This window comes from Nycticebus coucang, chromosome 20 (assembly GCF_027406575.1).
Source record: "Nycticebus coucang isolate mNycCou1 chromosome 20, mNycCou1.pri, whole genome shotgun sequence".
NCBI lineage: Eukaryota > Metazoa > Chordata > Mammalia > Primates > Lorisidae > Nycticebus > Nycticebus coucang.
Genome location: NC_069799.1, coordinates 43,378,634 through 43,395,625, shown reverse-complemented (window position 1 = coordinate 43,395,625; position 16,992 = coordinate 43,378,634). Strand labels below are relative to the sequence as shown.

General features: G+C 33.2%; 1 protein-coding gene across 1 annotated transcript in view; it reads left to right on the top strand.

Annotated features, from left to right (window-relative positions):
• Positions 1-15,796, top strand: part of LOC128572786 (coiled-coil domain-containing protein 7-like) — a 97,848-nt gene extending 82,052 nt beyond the window's left edge. The window contains exons 15-17 of the mRNA XM_053572865.1: positions 4,394-4,459; positions 13,303-13,337; positions 15,672-15,796. Of these exons, the coding sequence (XP_053428840.1) occupies positions 4,394-4,459; positions 13,303-13,337; positions 15,672-15,678 (108 nt within the window). The 3' untranslated portion in view covers positions 15,679-15,796. The remainder of the gene's footprint in view (positions 1-4,393; positions 4,460-13,302; positions 13,338-15,671) is intronic.
• The last annotated feature ends 1,196 nt before the right edge of the window (positions 15,797-16,992 follow it).

Below are 16,992 nucleotides of genomic sequence, written 5' to 3'. Positions count from 1 at the left end.
GGCTAGAACTGGAAACATCCAAGATACTTTCTCTGACATGTCTGGTGTCCCATTTTTCTATAGTTTAACCCAAGTTTCTTTATATGGTGGCTGGAACCCAAGTGGGCAAAAGCAAAACAGGCAAGTTTCTTACAAATTTGTATTGGAAGTCCTTGATGTTTTTTCATCACAACCTGTAAGGAAGTCATAAGGTCAGTTCATATTCAAGGGAGGGGAAATAGCATATACATTTAGGGTAGAAGGAATTGTTGGCAGACACTTTTGGAAAAATCCTATATTCAATTTTTTTTTTTTGAGAAAGCGTCTTATTTTGTCTCCTTGGTAGAGTGCCATCGCATCATAGCTCACAACAAACTTACACTCTTGGGCTCGATTGATCCTCTTGCCTTAGCCTCCCAAGTAGGACTTTGGGTGCCTGCCATAACACCCAGCTATTTTTAGAGATGGGGTGTTTCTCTTGCTCAGGCTGGTCTCGAACTCCTGAGCTCAGGCATATGTTCAATTTTTGTAAATGTTTAAAGACGTGAAATAACATACATTTCTTTTTGTTGGGTATAACAGTTTTTTTCCTAAATAATACATTATTCCAAAACTCAGTGACTTAAAATGATACAGTCATTGTTTTTCTTAATGGCCACATAGGTCTTCTCTCTGGCCAGGTTCAGCTTTATTTGGATGGTCTATAATGGTTTTACTCATATACCTGACTTTTCAGCTGAGGCATCTAGGACAGTTTCTTGTCCTCCTGGAGGCTAGCTATGGGTAATTTACAGAAGGGTTCTCAGTACAAGACAGCAAAAGGAAGCTGAAAGATCTCTTGAACCTTAAGCTCACAGGGTAGACCAAACAGGTCACAGGCGAGCTAAGTTTTAATGAGTGAGGAAATAGACTCTACCTTTTGGTGGAGGCTTAAAGCCATCTGTAGTATACCACAGTGGGGTATATAGTCTTTCTCCCTCTGTATAAAATTGATTCTATATTTGTCTTATTATTTTTATTCTTAATATCTCTGTTAGAATATAGGTTAGGCTGGTATATACAAAAAACTCATATAATTTAATGGGTTAAGATAGAATATTGTTTTTGTCTCATGGAAAGTTGAGTAGTTGGCTATAGTAGGAATAGGACTAGGATGTTGACTGAAACCTAGTCTTTTTACTCCTTGCTCTCATTTCTCATTGAAATTTAGACATTTTACCAGATTTCATTTTTTTTAAGTTTATCTCAAGGAAGTTTTGTATTCTTACTTATTTCTTTGTCATTTAACTTTCTTTTTCCTTTTATCCCTCTGGAACTCATACTTGAATATTATGATTTCTAGACTGATTCATTAAGTCTTCTATCTTTTCAGTCATGGCTTCTATTTGTATGTTATGTGCTATGAGATATTTCTTTTATTTACTTTACAAGATTTTAAAATCTATTCTTGGAAGTAGACTTTTTCCTTTTCATTTCTTCTTGAATTTTTAAATAAAAAAAATCATGTTTACCTTTTTAAAAAAATCTCAGGAAAACCTACTTTAGTGCTCGTAATTGCATCCATCAGAGAACTCCATCAGAATTTTTAATATTGGGTGGCACCTGTGGCTCAAAGGAGTAGGGTGCCGGCCCCATATACCTGAGGTGGTGGGTTCGAACCTAGTCCCGGCCAAAAACTGCAAAAAAAAAAAAAAGAATTTTATCAGTTTCTTTCTAATTATTTTCTGTCTGTCTCTGTAGTTCTGCTTTAGTAGGGGATACCTCTTACCTCTTTGGCTTATACATCTTTCTCTCTAAATTCACTAAGTCTTCCTCTCTGAAGTTACTTAATTCTATCAGATGACTTATTCAGGTATCTATTTATGGATGCAAATTTCTTTAGCTATCTTATTGGTAACATATTGAGATCTCTTAAGCAGTGGTTAGAAGGTTGATTTTTGTTCCCATTAGTATTGCCTTATGTTTTTCATAGATGCTGTATCTTATTAAATTTTATTGAGAATAAAATGTGGATTTAATGCTTTCTTTTGCTTCTTAAAATGGCTTTCAGAAAAGGGTCATTTGCTCTGCACTTTAAAAATATTTTTACATATATATATATTTTTTGTTCTTCATTTTCTGATGAGAAGTAGTCATTCAGGTCATCTTTTCTCTTTGTGTAAAATGTCATTTTTCTTTATCTGTTCTCAAAGTTTTATTTTTTTTACTTGGGTTTTAACAGTTTATATTTTTGTGTATATGGCATGATTTTGTTTTTCAACATCAACTTTTGGAATCTTTCATCAAGCTTGGGACTTTTTTTACTATTTTTCAAATACTTTTTCTGTCATTTCTTCTCTGTCTTTTCCTTACGGAACTACAATTACTTGTTACACGTTTCATGTTATCCCGTATGTTCCTCAACATATATTAACTTTAGGAAAACTTTGTTCTTTGTATTTAGATTGGATGTTTTCTATTGACATCTTTTCAAGTGGTTTGATTTTTCTAGTGTCATATTTAATCTATTCCTATACCCAAACATTAAAATTCAAAATTCAGATATTGTATTCAGTACAAGAATTTTCCATTTGACTATTATATTAATAGTTTATATTTATCTACTGATATTTTTATCATTTCATTATATGCATATTTTCCTTTATATTCGATATTTTTATAGTAAATGCTTTAAAAGTCTCTTATGCTAGGGGCGGTGCCTGTGGCTCAGTCGGTAAGGCGCCGGCCCCATATACCGAGGGTGGCGGGTTCAAACCCGGCCCCGGCTGAACTGCAACCAAAAAATAGCCGGGCGTTGTGGCGGGCGCCTGTAGTCCCAGCTACTCAAGAGGCTGAGGCAAGAGAATCGCTTAAGCCCAGGAGTTGGAGGTTGCTGTGAGCTGTGTGAGGCCACGGCACTCTACCGAGGGCCATAAAGTGAGACTGTCTCTACAAAAAACAAAACAAAACACTAATAAAAAAAAAAAAGTATCCTATGCTAATTTTAAAATCTGGATTGTTTTGGCACTACTTTGTTGATTGCCTTTTATTTTCAAAGTAAGCCTCATTTTTCTTTTTTTATGCTAATTTGGGTAAATTAATAATTGCATTAATATAATTATCCCTTTCTTAGCCTCATTTTTCTGTTTCTTCAAATTTCAAGTATTTCTAAGTTGTATCCTGGATATTTTGATATCATGTCGTTGAAACTCTGGATTCTATTCTTCTGAAACAACTATATTACTTCTAATATTTACTATATAATTAACATTATTGGATACAAAATGCAAATTATATATTTAGGTAGGAACTCAAATTACATTTTAGTTTTTTTGAGCTTTTGTTAGGCTGTAAAATAGTCTCCTCTATTTATATGCGGTTCAGGAGTTAGGAGAGATTTAGGTAGAGTTCTATAAACGGTTCCTTATCTATGGCTCTTTTCTTTGTATGACTTGCCCTCACCTTGCTAGTGGCTGTGTTTTTCATGTACTCTGTCCTCCAGTAGTTTTCTCTCAGCTACTGGGCTCCCTGCATATCTCAGACAGGGACTGCCTTCAAATTAAGAGTCATATAAATGAGAATCATACCTAGACCTCTTTCCCTCTTCCAAGTGTCACCTTCCCTCAAGAATCTACCTACTCTTGATTCTTTCCCTGCTCTCCAGTGTTAATGTTTGTATTCTGTCCAGAGTTTATGTGTGGTAGAATTTGTCCAATAGAAATTTGCTATATCATATTCGAAGCAAAACTGGGGACTTTAAATATGGTCTTCAAACTGTTTTCTATTTAACAGGGAATTTTTTTTTTTTTTTTGAGACAGAGTGTCACTATGTTACCCTTGGTAGAGTGCTGTGGCATCGCAACTCACAGCAACCTCAAACTCTTGGGCTTAAGCAATTCTATTGCCTCAACCTCCCAACAAGTTGGGACTACAGGCGCTCGCCACAAGGCCTAGCTATTTTTTCGTTATTGTTGTCATTGTTGTTTAGCAGGTCTGGGCCAGGTTTGAACCCACCAGTCCTGGTGCATGTGGTTGGCGCCCTAACCACTGAGCATATGGGCACCTAGCCATTAATGGAGAATTCTTGAGAGTAACTCTTACAAGTTAGAACTATGTTAAGAGTAGAGATTGTTCTTTCGTTTTTGATGTGTTTCTATTTAAATATTTTAAGACTAGAAAAAAGGATAAATGAAATGTTTAATTAAAATTAAAACTACACTTTTAATTTGCCATATTCATGGTCAATTTGCCTGTGGAAAATCAATAGGAAGCTATAACTTAAGGTATTATCCATTATTATATATGACAAATGTGTAATGTACATTGAAATCATCATCTTGGGTAACTATAGATTTTAGAAAATTAATAATGGTAAAAATATATTAACTTAAAAAATACCAAAGTGAATACCCTTTTCTTCTTTATAACTTTCTAGAAAGTTGCACACACTCTGGAGATTGAGAACACATTCCTAAAGGAACAGCTGAAACAGGCTTTAGAGGTAAAGGGCATCATATTCCTTTAAAATTGTTACTAAATGAAGAAAATATCTGTAAAGAACTTAACTGAGTAATTTTGACTTTGTACTATTTTGCCAGGATTAAAATATATTCCTTTTATGCAACAGGAATACATTAATAAAATTTAACATTCATTTTTAACAAAATACTAAGCTATAAAGAACAGTAAACTTTCCTAATCAAAGACAATTTCAAACTGATAGACAATATATTTAAAAGTAGAATACTACAGGCATTCCATTCAGTTAAACTATAATATCGGATCTTATTGTTCTTTTCCAAATTCTAGGTGAACAATAAAACAAGAAATGAAAGAAGCTAAAAACATTTTCATAAACAAATAGATAAAAGTATAATTAGTGTATGTTATATAATTGTTTTTCCAAAAAAGTAAGATAATCAACGTTATTAGTAATATAGTTAAGAAAGATAGTTGGAGAGAAAATAGATTGATTTTAAAATAGAATATAAAATAACCAAGCAATAGATTTTCTTTTATCAAGTGATTGTTCAAATATATCACTCACAAAACCTAGCAGCAAAAATTTTATTCATAGTATTAGTCTAGAATGACATTAGGATGGCATATTTTTCAAAAAATACACACAATAATGAACCTGTCCAAAGACAAGATGAAAGAAAAAATTCTTCAAGCAGCCAGGAGTAAGTGTCAACGACTTACAGAGCCAGAGACATTAGGATTACAGCAGACTTTTCAACTGAAACCTTCAAAGCCAGAAAAGAATGGTCATCCACCTTAAACATTCTTAAACAAAACAATTTTCAGCTCAGAATTCTGTATCCTACTAAACTAACTTTCAAAATTGATGGAGAAATCAAATCTTTTATGGATATACAAACACTGAGGAATTTGCCACAAGACCAGCCCTACAGGAAATACTTAGACCTATTCTCAACACACCTATTCTCAACACTGACCACCAGCAAAGTAAACACCCAGAAGGTAAAGGTTAAAACTTAGCTTCCACAATGGCGCAAAGGATAAAACTATACAATGGACTTACACAAAATAAGATGAATAGAACTCCACCACACTGAAGAAGCACAGGCTGGCTGATTGGATTAAAGAAGTACAAGCCATCCATATGCTGTCTCCAGGAGACACACCTATCCTTGAAGGACAAATCAAGACTCAGGGTTAAGGGATGGAAAATAGTATTTCTAACAAATGAAAATCAGAAGAAAGGAGGGGTTGCAGTCTTATTTCCAGATACTGGCAGATTTAAAGCAACTAAAGTTAAGAAAGACAAAGATGGATACTTTATACTGGTCAAAGGAAAAATACAACAATATTTAAATTTAAATATTTTATGCACCCCACTTAAATGCTCCCAGATTTATAAAACAGAGACACTGATGGATCTGGGCAATATGGTATCCCATAACACCATAATAGCCAGGGACTTTAACACCTTTGACAGAACTGGATAAATCCTCTAAACAGAAATTAAACAAAGATACAAAGGACTTAAATGTGACCCTAGAACAAATGAGATTAATAGACATATCAACACACCATTCCAAAGCTAAAGGATATACATTTTTCATGTCAGCCCATAGTACATACTCCAAAATAGACCACATCCTAGGATACAAATCAAACTTCAGCAAAATTAAAGGAATAGAAATTATACTTTGTATCTTCTCAGACCACAAGGCAGTAAAGGTGGAACTCAACTCCAACAAAAACCTTCATCCCCACACAAAGACATGGAAATTAAACAACCTTATGCTGAATGATAGTTGTGTTCAGGAAGAGATAGAAGAGGAAATCATTAAATTATTCAAACATAACAATAATAAAGACACAAGTTACCAAAACCTGTGGGATGCGGCAAAAGCAGTCTTAAGAGGGAAATTTATCCATTAGATGCCTACATTCCAAAAACAGAAAGAAAGTACATGAACAAACTCATGAACCATCTTATGGAACTGGAAAAAGAAGAACAATCTAATCTGAAACACAGCAGAAGAAAAGAAATAACCAAAATTACATCAGAGATTAATGGAAAACAGAAGAATCATTCAGAAAATTAACAAAATAAAAAGTTGTTTTTTTAAAAAAAATAAAATTGATAAACTTTTGGACAGATTAACTAGAAACAGAAAAGTAAAATCTCTAATAACCTCAATCAGAAATGACAAGGGGGAAATAACAACAGATGCCACAGAGATACAAGGGATCATATCTGAATACTACAAGAAACTCTATACCCCAAAATTTAACAATGTGGAGGACATGATCAATACCTTGAATCCTTCCCTCTCCATAAACTTAACAAAGAAGAAAAATCACTTGGATCAGTGGTTAGGGCGCTGGCCAAATATACCAGGGCTGGTGGGTTTGAACCCAGCTCAGGCCTGCTAAAACAACAATGACAACAACAACAACAAAATAGCTGAGAGTTGTGGTGGGCACCTGTAGTCCCAGCTACTTGGGAGGCTGAGGCAAAAGAATCACTTAAGCCCAAGAGTTTGCAGTTGCCGTGAGCTATGACAAGAGAACCGGTTTGTGGTTGCTGTGAGCTATGGCACTCTCCCCAGGGTGACATAGTGAGACTCTGTCTAAAAAGTAAAAAGAAAAAAATCTCTTGAGCAGACCAATTTCAAGAACTGAGATCAAACAAACTATAAAAAAATCTCCCAACAATAAATTTCCTGGTCCAGATGGCTTCACACCAGCATTTTATCAAACCTGCAAAGAAGAGCTTATACACATGCTACAGAAATTATTCCAAAAAATTGAGAGGGTATGAATTTTCCCCAACCTGTTCAATTATACTGAATGGAGTAAAACTGAAAGCTTTTCCATTTAGAACTGGAACCAGACAAGCTTGTCCACTACTATTCAACATAGTGCTGGAAGTTCTCGCCAGTACAATCAGGCAAGAGAAGGAAATAAAGAGCATCCAAATGGGGGCAGCGGAGGTCAAACTCTTGCTCTTTGTTGAGGATGTGATCTTATACTTAGAGAACCCCAAAGACTCAAGAAGACTCCTAGAAGTGATCAAAAAATACAGTAATGTTTCAGGATATAAAATAAATGTCCACAAATCAGTAGCCTTTGTATATGCCAATTAACAGCCAAGATGAGAAGCTAATCAAGGACACAATTCCCTCTATAGTAGTTTCAAAAAAATGAAATACCTAAGAATATACATAACAAAAGAGGTGAAGGATCTCTACAAAGAAAATTATAAAACCCTAAGAAAAAAATAGCAGAAGATATTAACAAATGGAAGAACATACCATGCTTGTGGCTGGGATGAATTAACATTGTCAAAATGTCTATACTTCCCAAAGCAATGTACAGATTCAGTGCAATCCCCATTAAAATACCATAATTATACTTTCAAGATTTGGAAAAAATAATTCTTCATTTTGTATGGAACCAGAAAAAAAACCCATATAGCGAAGGCAATTCTTAGTAATAAAAACAAAGCTTGGGGTATCACCCTACCAGACTTTAGGGTATACTACAAGGCCATAGTGATCAAAACAATGGCACAAAAATAGAGACATTGACATTTCGAACTGAATAGAAAACCAGGAGATGAAACTAACATCTTAGAGCCCCCTGATATTTGATAAACCAAACAAAAACATACACTGGGGAAAAGAATCCCTATTCTATAAATGGTGTTGGGAGAACTGGAATGGCCTATTCTATAAATGGTGTTGGGAGAACTAGAATGGCCCACATCACAGTCTTAAAGCTGCAAATGCTGGTGTGGATGTGGAGAGAAGGGAACACTTTTGCACTGCTGGTGGGACTGCAAACTGATACCACCTTTTTGGAAGGAAGTATGGAGAATCCTCAAAGAACTCAAATTAAATCTTCTATTTGATCCTGAAATTCCATTACTAGGCATCTACCCAGAAAAAAAAAGTCTCACTTATTAACCCTCGGACAGAGTTTCACTTATTAACCCTTGGTAGAGTGCCGTTGCATCACAGCTCACAGCAACCTCCAAATCCTTGGGCTTAGGCGATTCTCTTGCCTCAGCCTCCCCAGTAGCTGGGACTACAGGCGCCCGCCACAACGCCTGGCTATTTTTTGGTTGCAGTTTGGCCGGGGCTGGGTTTGAACCCACCACCCTTGGTATATGGGGCCAGCGCCTTACCCACTGAGCCACAGGTGCCACCCCCACCCAAACCTTTTTATCCTAAGGACATTTGCATTAGACTGTTATCACAGCTCAATTTACAATTGCCTAAATGTGCAGACAACCTAAATGCCCACCAACCTAGGAATGGATTAACAAGCTGTGGTATATATGTCACATGGAATACTATTCAGCCGTTAAAAAGATGGAGACTTCACATCTTTTGTATTAACCTGTATGAAGGTAGAACACATTCTTCTTAGTAAAGCATTACAAGAATGGAGAAGCAAGAATCTAATGCACTTACTTCTAACATGAAGGTAGAAGATGATCTAATACAAGTGGTAGGGTAGGGGAATGAGGGAGTGGGAATAGGGGAGGAGAGAGGGGTAAGGGAAGTCATGGTATAGGGCACACCTGTTGGGGATGTGACACAATTATAAGAGGGACTTTATCTAACAAATGCTATCAGTGTAACCTAATTCTTTGTACCCTCAATGAATCCCAAATAATAAAATAAAAAAACTTATACTTTCCAAGGGGAATAGGAATAGATTGACATTCAAGAAATGGAAATTTATAGTTTTTAATATAAAGACTGGATATTATCAATATTTGAATTTTCCATATTTCCCAAACTGATATACAGCTTAAAGCAATTTATTTTTAGAGGTAAACTTGAATTATTTTTGAGTTTAACAAAATTATTATAATATGTGAGATAAGAAACTGGTGATTATAAAAATAAAGAACAATTAATAAGGACCTACTCATCCAAAAATCAATATGCAGTGTAAAACTACAACTCTGCAGTTCAGCTTCTGGTACTAAATAGAAAGTCTAGAAACAGATTCAAATGAATATAAAAATTTAGTATTTGTTGATGTATATGTAATATTTTTTTGTGTTAAATCATAAGATAGAAGATAAATGGAAAATATTTGCAAAATGTTTATATGTAGATATTTTATAAATCTACAAAACATAGATAGTTCCCCCCAACATAGAGAACACAAACAGGCAAGTCCTGATTCAGAAAGACCTATGACCAATGAACGCATATGAATATATGTAACCTAACTGGTTTTAAATGCAATTTAAAATAACAGTGGGATAGATATTTTTACCTACCATTTTGCTAAAAATTTAAGGAATAGAAATATCTAATACTAGTGGATGTATGCTTAATGTACAAACCTTCATAAGCTTCTATTATCAAAAAAAGCATAAAGTGATACTTTTCTAGAAAAAAAGACATAGCAAAACCTAGAAAGATACAGACTTTTCATTCAATAAATCTACTTCTAGAAGTTTATTCTCAAGAAGCAAAAGATATACAGACATTTTACACAAGTGTGTATAATGTAATATGTTTTCATTGTAAAAATTTTGAAATAACCTAAATGTTCATTGATAAGGAATTTGCTAAACAAATTGTAATATATTATTAAGTGTTCTTCTGTTACCTGGTCTGATTTAAATGTATATTTATTGTCATGGAAACATATATGACATTATTTAATGAAAATAGCGTATTATGTTAGCATGTATAGTATGATTCAATCTAGATAAAAAATTTAAAAATATATACATATATGTACTGGGTATATTTAGAAATAATTGGAAAGGATATATTAAATGTTAACAGTGAGATTATTTGTGAATTTTCTTTTTGATGTATATATTCTTTTCTACAAATAAGTTATTTGTATAACTAAAGTTATAAAAGTGACATTTTAAAGAAAAATTTCATTCTAGAAGAAATGTTATTTATTTTCCACATTTTCTTTCATTCTTTGATGAGTATTAATTATCTTGGTTACACTCTATTGCTTTTTATAACATCTATTTCCTATTAATTTTTATGTTGCTTGTATATTAATTAAAGCCTTAAAAAATGACAGCCAGGAAAAATTTCTGGGTATAAAAATAGCATTCAAAAATGGAAGAGGTTTCTTTATAGCTTTTAATTTTGATTGTGGAATTGCGAATTATTGATTATACTAATGACTTGACTTAGCTTCCTCCAACTCAGTAAAAATAAGAGTTGAGAACTAACATGGGCATAAATATATACAGATTCCTAAAGCTTACAATATTGGTAAAAAAAGTCAGAAAACAATTCTTGATAAGCTGGTACTTTTTTAAAAAACAGGAATCTGAACAAGTTAAGCATCAACTTAACAATCTCTTAAAAACAGAAGAGGAGTTACCTAAAAGTGAGGGAAAAACCAACGCAACAGTGGAAAGGAGTAGTAGTCGAATAAAAGTTAAAGGTGTAGATTCAAAAAATATACCACTTGAGAAAGAAAGAAGAAAATCAGTAGTTTCAGATTCAGTTGGACCAAAGACAGAAGTTTTAGTCAAAGAACATTCACAGGTAAGGAAATAACCAAAATAGAGACAGTAGTATGTGTTATAAGGAATTTATCATTTATATTATTGTTTCTCTGTATATATCATTTAAAAATTATGCTTTATATTTTGCTTTAAATTAATAAAATATAAATGCAAAGCCATAGAGAAAAAAAATCTCTTAAAAATATTTTATTTTTGTTTCTGTTGTATAGTAGATTCAGAAGCTCTTTCTTAAACTTTGTTTAGATTTGTTAATTGTATTTGTACCTTAAAAAACAGTCCACAAACAAGCAATTATACTGATGAAAAATAAAAAGACTTCAAGAAATAATCAAAGTTGTCAAGAACACATGTCTTTGTTTAAAACAAAGAACAAAGGAAGCAGTGTACCCCGTTTCCCCGAAAATAAGACATCCTCCGAAAATAAGACCTACTTATAGGAAAGATAAGACGTCCCCTGAAAATAAGACCTAGCGCAACCTTAAAATAAGACACTGTCTTATTTTCGGGGAAACAGGGTAATTTAAAATGGGTTTATCCTTTACACAACACTGTAAGATAGGTATTGGCACCCTCATTTTGAGGTTGAAACTAAAGCTTAAAACAATTGTGAACTGTGCAGCAGCACACATCACATTTAGTAATGTTGAGTTAGATTTCAAATCTGGGTCTTTCTGGCTCTGAAATCATGGCTGAAGTACATTCTTTGCTTTGTTACTGAAAATTGGGGACTTGTTCCTGAGGCTGCATGAAAAGAACGAGGACAAGTGGTTCAAGGAGAAGAAAAGAGAAGTTTATTAATTTGCTGTCTTTAGGTACCACTGTCCTATCTATAAGCAGAAACACAACAGAGCCTTTAAAGGGAGTTTCAGCCTTTGCTGTCTAACTGTAGTTGATGGACATGATTGATCCCATCTTCTGTAGTTCTGTAAAGACAGTCTCATGACCTCTGCCTGGACAATCTGTTCAGTGGTACAGAAATAAACAAAAAGAACACTTCTTGGGCCAGTAATCAGGGATTCAGGTTTTAATTCACCCAAAGAGGTTTTTTTTTTTTTTTTTAAAGAGCCAGCTCATAAAACATTCTATCTTTTTTTCATGTCATTCCTTCATCCAAAATAAAGGTATCTGTACAAGACAGGTTAAATATAAAAAAGTTAAATAGTAAGATGAACCCAAACAGAAAGAGCAATTTCCTTATCTAAAACATGTTGCTTTCATGTGAACAAGTGATTCTAATTTTTAGTGGTTTTATATATGGTCAATGAATACCTATCTTCCTATATATCTAGCTTAATACTCATTAATTAAACATCTACTATATGATAGGTTCTTTGGCTGATGATTTATATAATGTCATTTATTCAGATTGACTTGTTCTGGTAATAGTGAAACAGGAGCCATCATTGTTGGAGATTATGAAGGACTAGAAGTTGTTTAAACTCACTGTTTCCATGTTCTTGTCATAATTCTTTAGATAGCTATAATCTTACTTCTTAACCACTATATTAAAATCATTTTTGTCTAGGTCATCTTATATGTGGCTTCCTGAGCCACACTGGTTGTAGACATCTAGCTACAGGAAAGAATACTGGGCCCCCAACTGAGATATTTTCATTGACCAGGTTGGAAGGAAGTGTATGCCATTTTCTCTCATATTCTGTTTGCCACCTTTAACTGTCAGAGAAACTTTTAAAAATGTAGACTAGCAATGTGCCCAAGAAGAAAACAAAATTAGTTTGATGAACATGTAGAAGTCTTTGCCACAGGCAGATAAGGATAAAATGAGCTAATATCTGTATGAAAGATACTGAAGTAGGTGAAATTCAAGTCTGGAATAAAACGTGTTATAGGAAAATATGTGTTATATTCACTAGAGGTAATTTATTAATAAAATCACACTTTCACACCACTGGCCTCTTAACATTTTTGATCACACACCTCAACAAACATATTTTAAACATGTATTCTTAATATATTCTCTTGAAATTTATAAATTATAAAAACTATTGTTATTAATTTATATATATAATTAGCATTATAAGCCATTTAATAAGAATATTTAAAAGAATTAGATAATTATGTAACAGATACATTTACTTTTTTTTGGTTTACTAATAGTATAAAATCCTGTTTGCTCTTAATTTAGAAACATAATTTGGGAACCTGCTCCTCTTCTATAATGTTTCTTTTAATGCCAAAATGTGGTAATTTCTTAGCTTTTTGATACCTTAGTCTTACAAAATTGTCATGTTAAAAATTGCTCTGAGGAACATCTTTCTAAATGATTTAATGTAAGCATTTTATATGCATATTGAATATATATAAATTTATTACAGATCTCAGTTCAAAGTAGAAGATCAATTGAAGAAAGGTAAAACTTTTTAAAAAAATTTGTTCTATCTTTTCCTAATCTTTATCAGTTCACATACCTAAGTACAAAAATAGCTGTTTTAAATTCTGTATCATAAGAGTTCTTTATATCTTTGCTTATAATACTGAACTCTTTGAAAGCAATTTTAAATAGAAAATATTTGAAATTATAGATATTAACAGTGAAAGAGTATGGATGCAGTCAAAATTAAAATTTTTTAATGAAAAACTTAAATTGCCAAGTCTAATGTACAAACATACTTTTTTTTTCTGACAGAAGCAATTAAAATTTCCAGAGAGTAAAGAACTAATTCTTATTTTAAATTTAGTTACCTTCAAGATCCATTAGCTAGATTTATGTTGCTCATGCATGTTAACATTTTTTGCCTTTCATTTTTAGTTATCCATCAATATATATATATTTTTTCATGTACATAAACAATTGAGTTGATTGAGTCACCTACTTAAATCTTACAGATTTCACTAGTGGAGGAAGTCTTCTGATAAGTATACTATTATTGATTTACAAGCCTATTCAGTCAATTAAGATTAAGCTTGAGGCAGATATATTAGTAGCATAGCAAATTCTGTCAGTTAAAATTTAGGTTGCTATCCAGTGATAATAAACCATGTCAAGGTTTTAGTCACTGACTTGAATTATTGAGAATTCAAATTAAATGTATGTAAGTCATTTACTTATTCCTTAATATATGGAGCTTACTGTGTACGATTTTGGTTTCGATTGCCATGTGGAAAAGAAGAATTACCTAGAAGTATGCGTTTTCTGTGCCTCATTATCATTTTTAATATTTCTATATTACAGACTCAGATGAATTAGCAAGAATTAGCTAATAAGTACATTGATTAGTGGCCAGAAGTTTTTAAAACATCCACTTCAAATATCTGTAGTAATTATTTATATTTTAAAAGTATGTTTTTAATATCTCAAGAGAAAATTACACATTGGTTTACTTGTTGCTTTGCAAACTTCTTATGATTGGTTTCTTGTCATTTATTTCTTTACATTTTAAATATGTATGGTCAATATTATGAATATTTGAGAAGGTATAAGAAAAATATCAGTAATTGTCTTTAACATTAATGAGAACTTAACTGTGTAGAAATAGAAAGCATGGCGATTTTATGTTCATGCTCAGATTCTGGTAGAACATGGTGTACTGCGATAGTTTTTTACTAGAAACATGGTGAAGTTTAGCGTTTGAAAATGCAGGAAAGCCAATAACTCGTCACTTTGAATGACATGAAGTGGTAACTTTTGATGTGAGTTATTTTAATTTTGAACATTCAGTTGCGGCTGATAAATTTGATAGGCTCTTTGTATACCTGGTAAATCTCAGAAAGTAGAAATGTTGGCTTAAAGAAGTATTTTAAAGGGAATCTTTAGTCTTTCTGAAGACATGGTAAGGCAGCCCAGTTACATTCTATGGGTCTTTGGAAAAGTTTTGAAGGGAAATTACGACAGTGTTACTGTGAGTTACCACCCCAGCCATCCTCCATTCTACTTTGCTGATGAGTCACATTTTAGAGTCATAATGGGAAGTGATGGAATGGAGGAAGGATTTGAAGGGGAAAAACAGACTGAGGATGATAGAAAACATCAAGATGAGAAAAAGGAATCAAGAGTGGCATAGATAACTCCTCTTAAATTTCCTTTTTCAAAGGAAATTGAAAACCATATGATTGATGTCATAAGGTTCTGTAACTTCAGGAGGAAGATTATTTCAATTAAATTTAGCTCTTTCCGGAAACATTGACGGAATGTCCTTGCTGTGCAAGGTGCTGTGCTAGATATTACAGGTGTAAAGGTTAACAAATAACACGGTCATTAACCTCAATGCACTAATAGACTAATAAGATAGACAAGACATGTGAAAATAAACAGAATATAATGTAGCAGTTGCATCAATAAAAAGTTACCAAGAGGCTATAACAAAAAGGAGAAAAAGTTATTTTTGGTTGGATTGAGAGTTACATAGCATTTAATTCAAGTAGAGTGGTTGGGTTGGATTTTAACAGGGGAATCTGAGGAAGGGGTATTCCAAGTGGACAGATCTTTACTTTGAGGCAAAAATGAGAGTGTTTAAAATACATACAGTGTGCCCAGAGAAAAACCAGTAATTCATTTTAGTTTGGATCCTAAACTAAGGATGAGAAAGGGAAATATGACATGAAATAGGTTGGTTTAGCTTTATAGGTTTTATAGAATTGCCTATAACACCTTTAGGTTAAGTATTTCTAAATATAATAAAAATTCAAACTATTAAGCACATGGCACAATATTATTCATCAACCTTCGTTTTGGGTTACTTCTTAGATCCTAATAGAATTTCTGAAATACTTTGGAAAAGTCTCCCAAACCTTCACAGAGTGGATGGGAGCGAAGTAAGGAGACCCCACCTGAGCAGATACATGGTATTGCTTACAATAAAGTAAATTTTCTTCTGCACTTTACAACATTGAGCAATTTATTTTGGCTTAGGGAATGAGTTAGTGGCAAATAGTTAATCCAACAATAGATTTTACTAATTTATTGTTCCACGTCATATGTGTCGTTAGCTTTTCTTAAATGTTCTACAGCATTGAAATTCACATCTTTTAGAAATGAAACTGTAAACTGATTCTTATTGCTTTATTTTTAAGAGTTACACATCTAACCTGCTTCTTTGTATATCCTTTTGTTATGACTTTTTTCTCCCAAATACTTTATAGATTTTTTATAAAGCACAAAAACATGCAAAAGAGGAAGAGTATTGATAATATATCTATTCCTTAAATTTACTCATTCATTTATTTACAAAACTCATTCATTCAATGAATATTTTTTTCATCTTCATGTACCAGATATTCTTTTGAGGACTGGGTTTTATTGAAGAATAAGACAGATAAAATCCCTTCTCATGTGGTACTTACATTATAACAGGAGAGAGAGGAAATAAATGAATAAGATAATTGTAGAGAGTAATAAATGAAGATAATCAAACTTCCTATCTGAGTAATAGGGAAGGATAATTTTGATAATTTTGATTGATTGGTCAAGGAAGTTATTATGTGTTAAGAAAAGGGATTATCTAATTAAGCTTTTAGTGGGGCAGGGTGGCTCACACCTGTAATCCTAGCACTCTGGGAGGCCAAGAGTGGGTTGCTTGAGCTTAGGAGTTGGAGGCCATCCTGAGCAAGAGTGAGCCCCATCTCTCGTAAAAATAGAAAATTAGCTGGGCATGGTGGTATATGCCAATAGTCCCAGCTACTTGGGAGACTGAGGCAGGAGGAACACTTATGCCCTCGAGTTGCTGTGAGCTATGACACTAGGGTGCTGTAGCCTAGGGGGAAAAAAAAAAAAGGCAGCTCTCAAAAATTTTTTTTTTCAATTTTTATCTGTATAAATTTCTACAAATAAAAATTTATATTATCATTAAAAACTTTAGCAGGGCTGGGGAACCTGCAGTCTTAAGGAAACATGTGGCTTTCTTGGTCTTTATATGTCCTTTTGACTGCATCCAAATTTTACAGAACTTATCCCTTTATTAAAAGATGTATAGGAGAGAACCCACTGAGATGAAGCTTTTCTTGCCTCTGTTAGTACTTAAAAACAATCTTGAAATCAGAAGGCTGTAGGTTTCCTACCCCGTGAGAGG